Below are 17,580 nucleotides of genomic sequence, written 5' to 3' on the forward strand. Positions count from 1 at the left end.
TGGCAGTGACCCCCTGCCCCACCCCCTGGTGCAGCGGCTGGCCTGGAGCGAGACCGTAGATGTTCAGGCCCGGGGCATACCCACTCGGGACACTGTCCTGAGGCCATTGGTGGCCAAAGCCCCTGCAGCGTGGCAACAGCTGGCCCGAGGCAGGGTGGTATTGACTGTCCTGCCCCACCCATCCCCGCAGGCATTGTCCTTGGTTGGGGTGTTCCACCCGGAACCTTGTGACCTTGGTGTGTCCACATCTGTCTTGAGATGTCCTGTGGGGATGCGGCCTGGGGTGAGACTGTCCATCCTAAAAAGCAGACGTGGGGTGTGGTCTGGTGCGGGGCATGGCTGCTGCTTGGCCGCTGCCTGCTGGGCCTTGGGTCGCCTGTGCCCAGTGTGGACACTCTCCCAGCACGTGGGAGCCCATGGGGGCGTGGCCGCTGGGTTTCCCCTGCCGGCTCCTATGCTGCTGCCCTGTTGCCACTGCATTTCACACCGTGATGACCCTCTTCTCCAGGCCTGGGTCCCAGGGTTAGAGCCGATTCTTGGCTGTTGCAGTCTGCTGCCCTGGCCTCTTCCTTTCCTTCGTCCCACCGCCCTGGTGGCCCCATACCCTGTTCTCCCTTGCCTACCTGCTTCCCAGAAAGAATGGGTCCTGGGAGATCTCTGTCCTTAGCTGCCATACAGAGGGGACAGGGTGCAGCCAGGCCACGGCTTGGAGTTGAGACCCTGGCCAGGAGGGGCCAGCTGGACAGTGGAGGCCTGGGGGTGGGCTCAGGCTTGCCCAGCGCGTTCCTGCCCCTGGGTGTGCTGTGCCCCATGGATGCTGGTGGCGGCACGTGGCCGTGTGCCCACATAGGCCTTGATTGCTCCCCACCCCCGATGGCTTCCCTCTGTGGCCTGTCTGCTCTGTGAGGAGGGTGTTGAAAGGTCCTCCAGCTCCTGACCCAGGGCCTTGTCGGAGGTGGGGCAGAGGCCTTCACCCCCCAGGGTGCCCAGCACTGGGGGCCCATTCCTGAAAGTGACCTGCCAAGCTTTTACCGGGGATGGGGGCTGCCACCTGCACCCACCCTGGGCCTCACCCTCGTGGCCAGTCTTGCCCAGGGTGCAAAGCGACATGAGACCCCAGGGAGGATCCAGGGATGGGGACTACTGTGGACAGGGTGACACAGCCCACTGCGTGTCCATGGAACTTGGCAGAGGCCCTGATGACAGGGACACCCTCTGCTGGCCGACCTGAGCCCGTGGTGGATGTGATCAATGCCAGTCTGGCCTCAACCCAGTGACATTTAATGTTTCCTCGCAGGCCATGGCTGGTGACTGGGACAGGGCCCCCCCATGGCTTGTAGGAGGTGTGTTCAGTCACGCTTGTCGTCTGTGTGATCAGTTGGGCACCACCGACTCTTACGGTGGCTCAATCCTGAGGGAGGACGCGTGGCCCTCAGAGTCCATGAGCATAGGACACAAAGAACCCAGAATTGCAATGTGTATTATTTTATGGAGGCGATGTGTGGTCCGGAGATCCCGGGGACTTTGGTGGAAGGCTGTGGCCCCTCAGGTCTGTGGGAAACGCAAATGCACGCTGGAGTTACATTCGCCTGTTTCCAGAACGGCTGAGGAGACCGTCAAATTCCACGGGAACCATTTCGAGCAGTGTTGACCGTCATTGTTCACAAAGTGCTGGCAATGACAGACGGCCTGTATGCTACTTCAACCTATGGGGACAGTTTGGATGAGTGCTTGTACACGTGAGGGTCCTGCAGGGGTGTGGTGGGGGCGGCCACCTGGCTGCCATGGTGCTGCCTGTTGGGGGAAGGGTGGGCCGCTGGGGTGGCCTTGGACGAGCTAAGGCCCAAAAGGCACTAGTTTTGAGTGGCTTGGTGGCTCCACTTCCCCCTTAAAAAAAAAACGGGATTATTTACAAACGCAGGGAGGGGCCAGCAGCTGGATTCACAGCCTCCTGGGGTTCTGGATGAGGATGCGTGCTGGCCTGCACTGATCGTGCCCACTGACCCTGCCCGCCGACCCTGCCCACTGACTCTGCCCGTGCCGACCCTGCCTGCTGATCCTGCCCATGCTGACCCTGCCCGCCGACCCTGCCCACACTGACCCTGCCTGTGCTGATCCTACCTGCCCACCCTGCACCCTGCCCACACCGACCCAGCCCAAGCTGACCCTGCCTGCACCACCCCTGTCCACTGACCCTGCCCATGCCGACCCTGCCTGCTGACCCTGCCCGAGCTGACCCTGCCTGCACCACCCCCGTCCACTGACCCTGCCCATGCCGCCCCTGCCCACACTGACTCTGCCTGCGCCGACCCTGCCCATGCAGACTGTGCTGCAGGGGGCCCTTCCTGCTGCCTCTGTGCTTTCTCCCTTTGGTGGCAGCCACTGAGAGCCCCTCACGTTAGTAATGATGCTTTATTGTAAACACGCATCAGGAGAAGCCTACGCTGGCTCGCAGACTGTTGTTTAAGATGAGTGGGGTTGAGGAGGTACTTGGTTTAAGAGAAGGGAGTTTATTTTTAAACCCGCAGTGAACGTGAGAGGGAGCAGGTCACTGTGGGAGGAAGGAGAGCATCGCTGCTGCCGAGAGGGGAGCTGCGGGGTCCAGAGCCGCCAGCCTCCTGGCCTCCCCTCGGGGGCCCCTGCGGCCGCCCGCCCTGTGCTGATGGAAACCGCAGGCAACCCGAGTGGGTGCCTTCTTCTCTTCTCCGCAGGCCACAGGGGTTCTCCCCTGGCACCAGGCTGCCCCGGCCAGCGCCACCCACCCCTCCCATCACCCCGGTGGTGGCACGGTCTGGTAGCATGTTGGAGTGCCCCACCCCAGGCCTGTCCTGCGTGCCCAGAGCCGCAGTGACCATCTGGTGGCCGAGTGAGGCACACAGATGTCCGAGCTCTCCCCGTGTGGAAAGCACCCTGGGGATGTCCTGACCCCACAGCACTTCAGCACCGCCACAGCAGCCGGGGTGGAGCCTGCCTCGTGTCCTCCCACGGGGGCCGGGGACCCTCGTCCTGGCTCAGCTGTCCCTTGGCACCCATCCTGGGCTGATTCCCTGACATGGGACCCTTCTCAACAGAGATCCTTGAGGCTTTCTTTTGCTTTGCTTTTTAGCCGAACGGGGCTGGAGAGATGGCCTGTGCCAGGTTGTCACCCCAGGCCTCTGGCTTTACTGATCCTGGGCACTGTCCTGGCTGCTCATGCCCCCCATCCCTGCCTCTGTGCCCTGTGTGGATGGATCCTGCCTGGGCTCGGGGTCGCCAGGCGGCTCTGCTCCTTACAAGGCTGGCTGGGCTTTGCCCGGCTGAGCAGAGGGCTGCAGACACCCCCCTCCTCCCGCAGAGCAGGCAGGGACCCCACCCCCCAAGAGTAGCCAGTGACCCAGTCCTCTGGGTCACAGGACTTCACTTCCTGCCAGGGAAGCTGTTTGGGCAGAGCTGGTGACTCCCAGGTCGTGGGAGGGGCTGGTCGGACCCAGGGCTGTCCTCCTCTGATCACCTGGCTGCCTGCTCCTGCCCAGGGCTGTCGTCCATGGCCCACTAGGCCCTTTTCCTATAGGAGATGAGACAGCATCGTCCCAGGATGCCTTTATCCTTTATCTGATGGGCTCCCACTATCTTTGGGGTGCCTGGTGGTAGGAAGCCGGTGTCAGCAACCTGTCCTCTGTGTCTGGGAGGGGTGAGCTGTCCAGCCAGATGCCAGCCCATGCAGGTCTGGGGGCCTTCCTCCTGCCCTGCTTCATGACCTCAAGGCGTCCCAGCACATCAGGATTGCGTCCCAAACAGTGACAACATGCCCGGTGCCAGGGTGGCTCTCCCTCCATGGAGGCTCTCCCTGCGTGGAGGGGCTGGTGTGATGGGGCTGCCCAGCGATCAGCCCGCAGTGCCCGAGAACCGGGGCCGGCTCTGTGGGGCTGCCGGGCAGCGCTCTGAGGATACACCGACTGACCTTTTCAGCCATCAAGCAGTGTGTGTCAAAGTTAAAAATAGCTGGGTGGCTTGGAATATAAAGGAGGCCTGCTCCCTCCCACCTCTGGGCCCTGAGAGGCCCCATCCTGGAAGTCTGACCACATTCCACCCGTGTCTTTGACCTCGTACCTTTGGCATAGGCGGCGCCCTCCTCTCCCTCTCGGGGCTGGTTGGTTATGTCATTTATGACACGAACTTGCTCTCTGAAAGTGCAGTGAGATCTTTCATTTCTGGTGATTGATGCTGATACATGGCAAACAGGACACACGTGTTAACGATCCTGAGCGTTTCCTCCAGAGTCAGTGACCAGAATGGGTGACACTGGAAGCCTGGCTGGTGGTGGAGGTGGGGAGCGCGCCGTGGGCCCCCGTCCTCCTCCCTGATGCGGGCCCCCCTCCCCCACACGGCATGGGCCCCTGTCCTCCTCCCTCACACGGGCGACCCCCCTCTCCCACGCTGTGCTGGCCCCAATCCTCCTCTCCCATGCGGCACGGCCCCCCTCCCCTACGAGGCTCGGTCAGGTCAGCGGTCCCTCTGGGGCTGCAGGCCAGCTTTGCCATGCCCGCTTCTGCTGGGCAGTGCTGTGTTGGCGGCAATGCACTGTTCCTGCAGTGGCCATTGCACCTAGGTGCCCACAAGGAGCCTTTGGCTGTTGTGTGTGGGCAAGTAGGTCTTTGGGTGCGCGGCTGGCCGTGAGACTCCAGGCCGGGTGGGCACTCTGAGGGTCGTGTCGCAGCTGATGCTGGCCCCTGGGCCCACGGTCCTCTGTAGGTGGGAGTTGCCCCCTGGCTTCGTGGAAGGGTCTGGACCAGGACCGGTTTCCGGTTTTTCTGGCCCCGCACCCACTGCTCCCTAAAGGGCTCTCCTCTCAGCTCTGGGGGCCGCTGCTCTGCTGTCCCCTCCTTCCTGGGACTGGCTGTCCTCCTGCAGCTCCTGTCACACGTTGTCAGGGCCTTCAGCTGTTCATGTCCCTTCATGGTTCCCTTCTCTTGCTCTCATTCGTTTATTGGGTGTTTTCACTTTAATTTTTTATATTTGAAAAATTAAGCTATTATTTTCATATAATGAGACTCAGATCTTATGTGCTGGTGCGCGTGGGGCAGTGATGTCACGGTGGTCTGCTGGCGCGCGTGGGGCGCACCTCGGGCAGTGATGGGCATTTTCCTGGTGACTCAGGATGGCGAGTGCCTTGTCATGTGCTTGTTGGCCATTTCTTCATCTTAACCTCTTCGTGTTTGTTTTATAGAATTGTAGGAGTTCTGTCCGTGTTCTGGATAGAGTCTCGTGTCAGATATATTGTGGAAGAGTTTCTCCGGTCTGTAGCTTGATTTTTATTCTCTTAAGTAAATTCTCATTAAAAAATTTTTGTTTAACATTTTATTTTATTTTTGAGAGAGACCGTGCACACAAGAGGGTGTGGGGAGGGGCAGAGAGAGGGAGACACCGAATCCGAAGCAGCTCCAGGTTCCGAGCTGTCAACACAGAGACCGATGTGGGGCTCGAACTCACGAATCACAAGATCGTGACCTGAGCCGAAGTCGGACGCTCAACCGACTGAGCCACCCAGGCATCCTGTAAATTTTCATTTTTGATGAATGGAGCATCTTTGCGTGTTCTTGTCTGGATTAAATGCTTAATTTTTTGTACTCAGTGTTTTCATTCGATCACAGAATATCTTCTTTTTGAAACGTGGAGCCTTAATTTGCAGAAGCTTGATTGTTCCTTTTTAAGGATCTTGATTCTTCCTTTTTAAACAGAATGGTGCTCTTACTTGTGTGTGTCGGCCGCTTAGACCTGGTGAGCACATGAACTAGATTTCTTGAAGTCACCTCTGCCCCTGAATTACTTGTTCTTCTGGGGTCAGCTGTGTGGACGGCCCTCCCACTACTTCCCTGTGCTGGTGTCATGCCGTGGGTCCCACGTGTGCACAAACAGGCCGAAGAGGGTTTGTCGGGGGCAGGGCTGGTGGGAGGGAATCCCTTGGGGTGGAATTTCTTCACCAGCTGATGGCCTTGTCCTGATCCTGGGCCCCTTTCCTCTCAGGGTTGAAGGGAGTCTGCTTGATGTCTTCTGGGGTCTTTCAGAAAGACGCTAAAGTCTTGGCCTGTGTGTTTCTTTTCAGTTCCAACTCCCCCTGTCAGTCCGCATTCACACACTTCTCAAAACTCACTGTTACGCGTCCAATTGTAGAGGCCTCTGTGTCCTTGTGGGAGTCATGGTGGGAGGGCACAGGTGTGGGGAGATGGCCACACCGGGGCCCGCAGAGGTGAGGCTCCGCGTAGTACGAGGCTGGAAATGACGGCAGCTTTGTGCTGAGAGCCCACCGGAGTGGTTCTGGAAGGGCCGGGCCAGGCAGGCAGGGCCGGGCGGCGGCAGATGGGGGCAGGGGGTGCAGGGGGGGCGCTGGAGGGAGTTCAGATGTGGCGAAGGGCGTGTGGGCAGCACCGCACAGGGAACCCTAGGACTGGGAGGTTGGTGTTGCCGTGTCCCATGAAAAACTTCAGGTCGTGTCTGCCGTGCCCTCCAGCCCTGTGGGGCCTGGCGCGACTCTGGTCTCTTGTGAGTCTCCTGGTTTCCCAGTTTTCCTCTGCTCCCCGGTCGAGCACGTCCTTGAAGGTGCGTGTGAATTGGAAGAGGGCTAAGGTCTGTTCTGTGGCAGAATGGGGTACCGAGGGAACGAGGCCTCAGAAGTGTTTTTTGGGAGAAAGTGTGTATGTGCTGTGGTGTGGATTTTCCGCGTGTCTCTGGCTCCCGGAGATCCTTCTGCTGGGGTCTCAGTGCAGGCAGTGCCTCATCCAGGGCCACGAGGCTGCGGGGTCAGGCGTCACGGATGTGGGAGGACCCAACAGAGGGACTGGGCCGAACCCTCTGTGGCCCTGGGCCCCTCCCTCTGGTGCACCCTGGGCACAGGGAGCCGTGAGGGTGCAGGCAGGTGCCGGCCGGGCCCCCTGGCTGGGCCGAAGGCCCTTCAGCCTGTGTGTTTCTCTAGGACCGGAAGCTCACCAAGCTGGAGAGGCAGCGGTTCAAAGAGGAGGCCGAGATGCTCAAGGGCCTGCAGCACCCCAACATCGTGCGCTTCTATGACTTCTGGGAGTCCAGTGCCAGGGGGAAGAGGTGCATCGTGCTGGTGACCGAGCTGATGACCTCGGGGACGCTGAAGACGTGAGCACGCCCCCACCTGCTGGCTGCATCTCAGGGTGGGCCTGGTCCGGGCGCAGGGGCCGCGGTGGCTCCTGTGTCCCGGGGCCTCTCTCAGCAGCGTCCCCGTCTGGGTGGTGGATACATGGCCCCCTCCCGCGGGAGCCGCAGGTGAGCCGCGCCCCCGTCCGCAGGTACCTGAAGCGGTTCAAGGTGATGAAGCCCAAGGTCCTGCGCAGCTGGTGCCGGCAGATCCTGAAGGGGCTGCTGTTCCTGCACACCAGGACGCCCCCCATCATCCACCGGGACCTCAAGTGTGACAACATCTTCATCACTGGGCCCACCGGCTCTGTGAAGATCGGCGACTTGGGCCTGGCCACTCTCAAGAGGGCGTCCTTTGCCAAGAGCGTGATCGGTAAGCCTATGTCCTGGGGCCCGGCCGTGGCCTGGACTGTGTGTGGGGGCGTCCCTGGCTGTATGGGTCGGGCGGAGAGGCCAGCTGGCGCCCAAGGGGCTGTGGATACGCAGCGGCAAGGAGGCCTCGATGACAGAGGGACTTGGGGCTTTGTGGCTGGTGAGGCTGGAGCAGGTGGGGAGGTGGTGGGTCACTCCAGGCCATGAGGCCCACGAGAAGGAGTCTGGAGCAAGTGTGTGGGGGCACTGAGGCTGAGGGATTTGGTGTGGGTGCTGGTTTGCTAGCCTTTCTTTCCGTAGGTGGGGACACAGGACAGACGAGGGTGACCTCAGGGCTTTGCAACCTCATGGTTTTGACGCACACTTGGGGACAGAACTTGGCCTATCTGTGGCAAATGAACCCTCCAGGAATCTGGAAACTTCTCTGGCAGGGCGAGAGGGTTTGGAGCGTGACATCTGGAGCAGGGCAACTGCATGGGGTGTCCTGTGGACAGGGGCCGCCAGCAGCTCTGGGGAGCTAAGTGATGGGGTGGGGGGGCCGACTAGGCCTCAGTTTCTCTTTCTGTGAAATGGTTGGGACAGGCAAGGGCCCGGCTGGGGGGTCCAGGGCTGTAGGGAGCGTGCCTCTGAGCGGCTGGTGGTTTCCGGGCAGGTTTTAGAGATTTGGCCTCGGGGGTGAGGTGCCTGGTGAAGCCCCCTGGGCTTTCTCTGGCTGGCGGCTCTGTCCCTCTCAGAGGCGGGCTGTCAAGGTACTGGGTGGTGTGAGGGGGGATGTGAAAGCTGGGCGTTTCCAGCAGGCACATTGGGCCCCAAGCCCCACACAGGGTGCCTGGTTCTGTGGGGTCCCTGGTCATCTCAGCTTTGGCTCAGCTGGGGCCCAGGAAGCTCCAGACTCCTGGGGAATGAGGGGTGATTAGCACATGTCCCCGGCCCCGAGCAGCCAGGCCCCTTCCCCGTCAGAGGACACAGCTGTCGGTGCCCAGGGCATCTTCAGGAACACTTGACTGTGGACCCGCTTCTGGTGCAGCTGTCAGAGGGGCTTGTGCAGGCGTTTGGGTTTGCACTTTAGGTGCAGCCCACTTTGGATGTCTCTCGGTGGCCTCCAAGGACCTGTCCACTTCCTTGGTGGGGGCCCTGTGGAGCGGGACCTGGGGGCTCTGTGTCAGCCAGTGGGAAGGGGGTGGATGGATTGGGTGAGAAGGTCCCTAGAGCCCAGGCAGTGTCCTTATTGTAAACATTATGGCCATGGCCTCTTGATGCTGTGTGTACACACAGCTGTGGGTCACGTGTCCCTTGTGGGCTTTGTCTCCGAGAGCCACCCGGATCTGATGCCATTACCACTCTCGTGCTGTGTTTATGTTGGCCGGGTCCTGAGCTGGTGCTGCCAGCAGGCATTCGTGGCCATGGTGGCCAGGACGCAGGGAATGTGGGGCCGTGGGGGCCAAGGAGGTGCACAGGCACATGTGTGTGCGTGGGGGGGGGGGCACACGTATTATTTTCACCACGCAGGTTTGAATGGCTGCAGTGAGAGGAAAGAGAAGATAGTCTGTGTCTGTGGCCCAAGCACGTGTGCAAGTGGGCAACCCCAACCTGGCTCTGCACTGCCCCCTCCCCTGCACCCACACCTCCCATGCCCACCCTGAAAGGCAAGGTCTGGGGCCTTGGGGGGTTTCTTTCGGAGCTGCATTCCTGGTTGCGGGGGCCTCAGGAGAGACCGGGCCACCGCGGGGCTCGTGTGGGGCCTTGGGGTGGCTATGCTCCCAGCTTCCTGCCGGAGCCCTGGACTGCCTTCCCTCTTCCCTGGTACACATGCACGGCCAAGTGCAAACATTTCCTCCAGTCAGTCATGTGCCTCAAAAAGAAGAAAGTATTCCTAGTAAAAGTTCCCTCTGACTTCTCTGTCCACCCTGTTCCCATTATTTCTGATCTGGAACCTCTGAGAATTCTTCACATGTGTTCTTATACACGTAGACCTGCAGATAGTTCCTGCTTTTGCCGTTTCTTACCCAAAAGGTTAACTTTTTCGTTGAACATATGTAAATCGAAATTCGCATTAACGAGAAAAAGTTAAACTTTTGGGTAACCTATCTGTCTGTATCCCAGAGATGGCCACGAAGACAATTGATGACCCCACGTGTGCTGTTCTGCGGCTGCTTTTTTTTTTTTTTTTAATTTTTTTTTTTTCAACGTTTATTTATTTTTGGGACAGAGAGAGACAGAGCATGAACGGGGGAGGGGCAGAGAGAGAGGGAGATACAGAATCGGAAACAGGCTCCAGGCTCTGAGCCATCAGCCCAGAGCCGACGCGGGGCTCAAACTCACGGACCGCGAGATCATGACCTGGCTGAAGTCGGACGCTTTAGCTGACTGCGCCACCTAGGCGCCCCTGCGGCTGCTTTTTAAAGAAACTAGAACATTTTGAAAATGTCGAGGTCAAGGCAGTTGAAGAGGTGTGGAAGCCTCATCGAGGTTGATGTTCAGTGCTCCCCTTTGCTTTGTGTTCGGCTGGGTACTCAGTTGGACCTATTTTACAAGACGAGTTTGTGATTTGTAACTTTTTTTAAAAGTTTATTTATTTTGAGAGAGATGGAGCGGGGGAGGGGGAGAGAGGGAGGGGGAGAGAGAGAATCCCAAGCAGGCTCTGCACTCTCAGCACCGAGCCCAACGTGGGGCTCAATCTCACGAACCTCAAGATCATGACCTGAGCCGATTACCAAGCCATCTGTGTGGCTTAACTGACTGAGCCACACAGATGCCCCAAGGATTTTGTGATTTTAAAATTTTTCTGAAATTGTATTTTAGAGACACAGAGAGCATGAGTGGGGGAGGGGCAGAGGGAGAGGTAGAGAAGATCTCAAGCAGGCTGCGGGCTCAGTGCGGAGCCCGACTCAGGGCTCGACTCCCATGACCCTGGGATCATGACCTGAGCTGAAATCAAGAGTCGGATGCTCAACCGACTGAGCCAGCAGGTGCCCCAGGATTTTGTGATTTTTAAAGAAGTTTGTTATAGAAAAATAACAAAACCCAGATCAGTGTAACCAAAGGACGTCAGCCAGACCCCACTGCCCTGACGTGTCCTCTTGGTCTTTGCTTGTTGGTTTGTGGAGAGGAGGTCGTGTGTGCATAGCTGCATAACTGAATATTTTGTTTATTTCACTCAGTCTGTTGAAACGTTCAGGGTGATAAGTGTCATTTTAAAGCCTCCTGTGTTTGGGACACACGCGCCTTTCCCACCCGAGCCCCCACGGGCGCGTGGCTGACACCGTCAGCGTAGACGCTCCCCGTCTGAGCTTTCTGACACTTTGCCGTGTAGTGTGCCTGTGTTTGCAGTTTAGGTAGCAATGCGGGGACCCTGAGTTTCTGTAGGCCCTGGGTTATCCGGCCCGCGGCCAGGAGCGGTGTGCTCCTCAGCGAGTGACCTCTGCAGGGTTTCAGGCACAGACGGGGCCCCGGGAAGTGGTGGGCTCCTAGCTGTGTGGGCTCCACCAGTGCCGTGGGCTCATGTGCTCCGGAACCAGGGGGGTTCTGGGGGAATTGCGGGGAACCATCTGCAGAGCACTCCTGGCTGAATCTCAGGTTCCAGGGCTAGTGGCACAGTGTGCGGATGGGGGGTGTGGGGGGCCTTGGGCCCACTAGCTGCTGACCCTGGTTCTGTTGCTCCTGGACGCAGGCACCCCAGAGTTCATGGCGCCCGAGATGTACGAGGAGCATTACGACGAGTCCGTGGACGTCTATGCCTTCGGGATGTGCATGCTGGAGATGGCCACCTCAGAGTACCCCTACTCCGAGTGCCAGAATGCAGCCCAGATCTACCGGAAGGTCACCTGTGTGAGTCCGCGGGCCATCGTGGTGGGCCTGCTTTGTGAGACCCTCTCTGTACCCTGTGAGGAGGGGAAGGACGCTGTCATAGAGAGGAAACTGAGGCTGTCTAGCTTGGCGGGGTGGCCGTGCAGACCTCTGAGCTGGCGGTGGAGACACATGGGCCTCATGTGTGACTGGAGGCTGTAGCACCTTCGGGGCTTCTTCAGGAAGCACCTGCCCCCAGAGCCTTGTCTGGGCCGCCATCCCCTGGGCCTGTTGGCTTTCTTGGTGTCTGGTCTGTGCCCACGCGGTTGTCAGCTGTGATCTGGTGGCTTCAGCTGTGTGGACGGATCACCCTGTCCTTCCTTGATGGCCGTCATGCCCTGTGAGGTCGTGGCTTTTCTGGGCACCAGGCCCCATGACCCCCGAGTCCTGGTTGCCTTGCCCTGCCTGGTGCACCCCTCGCTTCTGCAGACAGGCGAGGAGTGTGGTCCCCAGCACCCCAGGGCACCTGTCCTCTCCCTGCCCTCCACTCTGAGCTCCTGACAGGTCACGGCTCATTTCTCTCCTTCAGTCTTAATTCTGAGTTATCGGTCACTTGTTTTGAGCCCCTACTGTGTGCTGCTGAGGGTGTTGGGGGTGGGTACGCACCCAGGATCCGGCTGGGTCGGCAGAGACGCATAGGTGGGCGTGCAGTGCCTTGGCGGTGCTGGCAGGAGAAGGCAGGCTTGTGCTCGTGGGCAGTGGTCCTCCATGGGGCAGGGGACACCCCAGGGGGTTAGGGCCTCATTGCCAAGCTTGCAGGGGTGCGCGGGGAGCAGTCCACCAACTCTGGCTTCTGGTTGCGCACGTGGATGCTGCTGTGGTCTGTCTGCTGGGCTGGGGGAGACAGGACTGATTCCTGCTGGTGTGCTCCACGGCCACCCTGGTCCCTCGCAGGCCAGGGACGCAGGCCAGAGCTCCTGTCGCTGTTCCAGCATCCAGCATCTGCCCCCGACCCCAGGTCTCTCAGGCATGCCGTGTCCCTGCTGCCAGCTGCCCGAGCCCATACGTCTGAGCTTGGGGACACGAGCCCTTTCAAAATGGCAGCCGTTCTGGCACGTTCTTCACCTGCTTTGGGGGCCTCAGCCCTGCAGAGGTGGATGACAGCTTACACGTGTGTTTACCTGTAGTTGTGTTTCTCAGCCCACCTGCCTCCCATAGGGACCTTGGCCCTTCCTCCTGTTGTAATTAGACTCTTCTTTCTGTTGGCCTCAGTGGGACAGCATGGGGTCCTCACCTCCACCAGGAAGTTCTCGGCCGTGCCAGAGCCCCGTGTCCCACTCTGTTGCTGCACAGACCCTCCTGCATGTTGGACACACACGATTCCCATGGGTTATGGGCCTGGGGCCTGAGGGTCAGGGGTTTGTTGGGCACAGCAGGGCCCCACCTGGTGGCGGGAGCCGCCAGGGGTCCTGCACTCTTGGGTCCACCTCTGGGCTGGAGGCCACCCCTCCCCACCGTCCCGCCCCCTCTCTCCGTGGGAAAACATAGGCATCATGTTCTCTGTGTTTAAAAACAAAAAAGCCAAGATGAGGACTGGGGAGGCAGAGTCTCGTTGAGGAATGTGATGGGTGAGGCTCCTCAGTGTGTTTAAAAACCCTCCCCCAAGCCCCTGCCCCCAGCAGCTGCACGTGAACCCTGCAGTCCATCCCCTGCTTCTCCTGGATCCTCTGGCCTCAGGGTGTGCGCTTTGGGGTCCTGTGCCCCCATGCCATGGCCATCGCTGGCACCCGCTGGGCCCTTGGTGCAGAACCGCCCGGCACCGACACTAAACCCTGAGCCACCAGGCCTGGGGAAGTCAGCCCTGATTGTGGCCACGGTCGGGCAGATGTCTGGTGCCCTTAGCCAGCAGCAGTGACCACACAGTGCCCTCAGTACCCTCCCGGGAGGGTGTGGTGTGGAAGGTGGCCCCTCTGCCCGGCCGCCTCATCCACACTGGGGGGCGGGTGCTCCCATCAGGCGGGGGCTGGGTTGGGCTCTTTCTCAGACTCTGCTGCTCCTGACAGCACTTCGCCGGGGACTCGGGATGAGCTGAGCCCCCAGCAAGCTGGTGCGCCTCCTGCCTCCTCCCCTTCGGGGTTAGTGCCAGCTGAGCAGGAGGCAGGTCCTGTCGGTGACTCCACTCATCTTGTCTTAACAGGGCATCAAGCCTGCCAGCTTTGAGAAAGTGCATGATCCTGAAATCAAGGAGATCATCGGGGAATGCATCTGCAAAAACAAGGAGGAAAGGTGAGTCCCGGGAGGCTCTGGGTCTGCGTGCTCTTCCTGCGGAAATCACCCCAGCTGGCCCTCGCGCACGGGTGGTAGGCAGGCAGGCTGGCTGCGTCAGGCCACGGCGTCCCTGGGCCAGCGAGGCCTCCGGGCAGGCAGGGGGACAGCCTTGGCCCCTCCTCGGCTGCCTGGAGCTCGCTCCCCGGCTTTGGGGGCCATCCTGGAGCCTCCCTCCCTTGCTAGCTGCTTCTCACCCACCTAGCCTGAGCAGGGCCCCCCTCTGCCGTGCCCTCAGCCTCCCTTCCAACCACCTGCAGACTGCGAGTTCCGTGCACCCGAGTTTCGGCCCGAAGCCCTGAGCTGCCCCCGAACCAGCCCCCGCCTCTTCAGCTGGTCAGCCAGGGCCTCCTCCCCTCTCTTTCCCTCCTCCCCTCCCTCTTCCCCCTTGCCTCTCTCCCTCCTCCTACCTACATTCTCCTCCCCTCCCTCCTCCCCTCTCTCCCTCCTCCCCTTCCTCTTCCCCCTTTCTCTTCCCCCTTTCTTCTCTCCCTCCTCTCCTCTCCCCCCTCCCCTCTCCATCCTCCCCTCTCCCTCCTCCCCTCCCTCTTCCCCTTCCTCTTCCCCCTTTCTTCTCTCCCTCCTCTCCTCTCTCCCTCCTCCCCTTCCTCTTCCCCCTTTCCTCTCTCCCTCCTCCCCTCCCTCTTCCCCTTCCTCTTCCCTCCCTCCTCTCCTCTCCCCTCCCTCCTCCCCCTTTCCTCTCTCCCTCCTCCCCTCCCTCCCCCCTCTCTTCCTCCTCCCCTCCCTCCCCATTCTCCTCCCTTCCCTCTCCCCCCTTTCCTCCCTCCTCCCCTCCATCCTCCCCTCTCCCTCCTCCCCTCCCTCTTCCCCTTCCTCTTCCCCATTTCTTCTCTCCCTCCTCTCCTCTCTCCCTCCTCCCCTTCCTCTTCCCCCTTTCCTCTCTCCCTCCTCCCCTTCCTCTTCCCCCTTTCTTCTCTCCCTCCTCTCCTCTCCCCCCTCCCCTCTCCATCCTCCCCTCTCCATCCTCCTCTCTCCCTCCTCCCCTCCCTCTTCCCCTTCCTCTTCCCCCTTTCTTCTCTCCCTCCTCTCCTCTCTCCCTCCTCCCCTCTTCCTCTTCCTCTTCCTCTTCCCCTCCCTCTTCCCCTCCCTCTTCCCCCTTGCCTCTCTCCCTCCTCCTACCTACATTCTCCTCCCCTCCTTCTTCCCCTTTTCTTCCCTCCCTCTTCTTCCCTCCCCCCTTCTCCTCCCCTCCCTCCTCCCCTCCCTCCCCCCTCTCTTCCTCCTCCCCTCCCTCCCCATTCTCCTCCCCTCCCTCTTCCCCCTTTCCTCCCTCCTCCCCTCCCTCTTCCCCCTTTCCTCCCTCCTGCCCTCCCTCCTCCCCTGCCTCCTCCCCTCCTTCTTCCCCTCCTTCTTCCCCTTTTCTTCCCTCCCTCTTCTTCCCTCCCCTCCCCCCTTCTCCTCTCCTCCCTCCTCCCCCTTTCCTCTCTTCCTCCTCCTACCTATATCCTCTTCCCTTCCCTCCTCCCCTCCTTCTTCCCCTCCCTCCTCCCCTTTCTTTACCCCTCCTTTTCCCTTTCCTCCTCCCCCTTCTCCTCCCCTCCTTCTTCCCCTTTTCTCCCTCCCTCCTTTTCCTTCCTGTCTTCCCCTTTCTCCTCCCCTCCCTTCTCTCCCTTTCCTCTCTCCCTCCTCCTACCTTCATCTTCCTCTCCTCCCTCCTCCCCTTCCTCTTCCCCCTTTCCTCCTTCCCTCCTTTTCCTCCCCTCCTCCAATCTTCAATTACCCCTGCCCATCCCCCCATCCCTCCCCCTCCTCCCCCCCGCACTCTTCCTTGCCCCCTTGTGTGCCCTCCCCACCCCTGTGCACATAGCACATGGCCACCCTGTCACTGTCCTCACCCTTGATATCTGTTGCCACCGTCTCTCAGGCGTCCTTCTCTGATCCTTGGGCTTTCTCTCCTGCTCCCTGCAGGTTATCACATTTTATTTTTTAAGAAAAACAGTAAAAAGTTGTGAAATGTAAGTCGTATTAGAGAGGTATAGAAACAACCACCTAGAAGCAAAGAATTCTCAGAGCAGACCCTGCAAGACCACCTTCCAGACCGGGACTGGCAGGGGCCCTGACCTCTGCTCCCCTTTTCCTGTGTGGTGACCGTGCATGGGGTGTGGGCTCCGCCTGTCCATTGGATGAGATGCCCTGTGCAGTAATCAGGGAGGGGCCGCTGGAACAGACAGGACCCTGGGAAGAAGGGAACTCAGTGTTGAGGGATGGGGAGAGGTTGCCATGACGTTGCCCAGCAGCTGACCCACCCCCATCCCGAGGAACTCTGGAAGGCCCCTGAGCACTCGCTGCTTCTGGGAGCCTGGACTGCCCCCCCTCCAACAGGTTCAGCCTCACCTGGAGCCACGAGTCTCCGTGGCACCTGGGGGCTCACCAGCGCTTCCACAGGCCTATCTGCGCAGTGCAGAGCCCGGTCTAGAAACTGTTCACTTCTGAGTCTCTCTTGATAGGGGTGTTCACTTTTCATAATGAGAGAAAAAAGAAGCTGTGAATGCTCTGCAGTGAGCTGCGTTCAGGTGTAATCTTCTCTGCTTCCCTGGGAATAAACTATTGCGTGCTGCCCTTGAGGACAGAGCCTGCCCATTGGATAGTATAGTCGGAGAACCTTCTGGAAGGAGCGGGGTGGGTCAGGGCCCTGGCGCTTTGTCTCGTGCCTTGCCAGCAGGCCTGCCCTCACCTTGCCCGTCGACCGCCCCTCCTCAGGTACGAGATCAAGGACCTGCTGAGCCACGCCTTCTTCGCAGAGGACACGGGAGTGAGGGTGGAGCTGGCAGAGGAGGACCACGGCAGGAAGTCTACCATCGCCCTGCGGCTCTGGGTTGAGGACCCCAAGAAACTGAAGGGCAAGCCCAAGGACAACGGGGCCATAGAGTTCACCTTTGACCTGGAGAAGGAGACGCCGGATGGCGTGGCGCAGGAGATGGTACCGTGACGCTCGCTTGCGGAGGGCGGGTGGTGGGTCCCGGTAGATGCGGGGTATTGCGCGAAAGCGTGTGGTTTCCAAAGATCAGGGCGAGGTCAGAGCAGGGGTGCGGCCCTATGGCGAGCGTGCAGCGGGGGACTGGGGGCTCCAAGGCAGCACGGCGAGGGGTCCAGTGGGGTCGTGAGGGGTCCCGTGGGGTGGTGGTGAGGGGTCCCGTGGAGCCGTGCAGGGAGGGACTGGGGGCTTGGGTGGATCGGGAAGGGCCCGGGTTTTGACCAGGGTTTTGCTGCTTTTGTGTGAATGTGGCTTTGGTTTGATTGTCCCTTTGTTGCTGAGGGCACTGTGTCCCGCTGCAATGCTGCAGAAGAGGTGTGTGTGAGAAAGGAGCTGCTGATTTTTGCTGTAGAAAGTGAGCTTGAGTGAAAATCTGCGTGCTCGCCGCAGGGGAGGCAGCGCTAGGCCGTGCCTCTCGTCGGCACAGAAGCGCACGCCCTCTTTTCCTGCATCTAGCACGCCTGGCAAAATCGTAGTGCCTCCCAGGGTACAGCTCGTGGGTTCTCTAGACTCCCTGGCCCTGGGTGGGTTTTAAGGAGGCGGAAGTGGACTGTGGCTCTGGAGGGTGGGCTGGGAGGCCACGTCATTCCTCGAGCCCCTGCTCGGAGGAGGAAACTGAGGCTGGCTGTGCCGTGTAAGATGTGGGCCACGGGCTGTGGCTCGGCTTTGTGCGCGTAGGGCGCCTGTGAACACAGCACGTGAGGAGTCCGTGGTCTTGTGGGTGCATCGGGGCAGTGGTAGCAGAACGGTTGCTGCACCGCGCCCTGGGTGGTGGCTGGTCCTCTGCTGCTTCCCACACGTACGGTGAGCGTGACATCCTGCTGATGGCCCGGAGCCCAGGACGGGACCACCCTCACCTCCCCAGCTGCCGGTCACATCCCTGGTCCCAGAAACGGGGCAGCACTGCTGTGAGTAGATCGAACGGGGCTGTGTGGCTCACACGCCCGAGCGGATGTCGGATC

General features: G+C 60.2%; 1 protein-coding gene across 10 annotated transcripts in view; it reads left to right on the forward strand.

The window, feature by feature from the left end:
* Positions 1 to 17,580, forward strand: part of WNK2 (WNK lysine deficient protein kinase 2) — a 134,250-nt gene that overhangs the window by 30,467 nt on the left and 86,203 nt on the right. For all 10 annotated transcript variants that reach the window (XM_086684766.1, XM_086684764.1, XM_086684767.1 and 7 more), the window contains exons 3-7: positions 6,950 to 7,122; positions 7,293 to 7,513; positions 11,183 to 11,340; positions 13,496 to 13,584; positions 16,345 to 16,564. In XM_086684766.1, coding sequence (XP_086540892.1) covers positions 6,950 to 7,122; positions 7,293 to 7,513; positions 11,183 to 11,340; positions 13,496 to 13,584; positions 16,345 to 16,564 — 861 coding nt within the window. The remainder of the gene's footprint in view (positions 1 to 6,949; positions 7,123 to 7,292; positions 7,514 to 11,182; positions 11,341 to 13,495; positions 13,585 to 16,344; positions 16,565 to 17,580) is intronic.

This window comes from Puma concolor, chromosome D4 (genome assembly GCF_028749965.1).
Source record: "Puma concolor isolate L17-30 chromosome D4, mPumCon1.1.hap2, whole genome shotgun sequence".
Taxonomy (NCBI): Eukaryota; Metazoa; Chordata; class Mammalia; order Carnivora; family Felidae; genus Puma; species Puma concolor.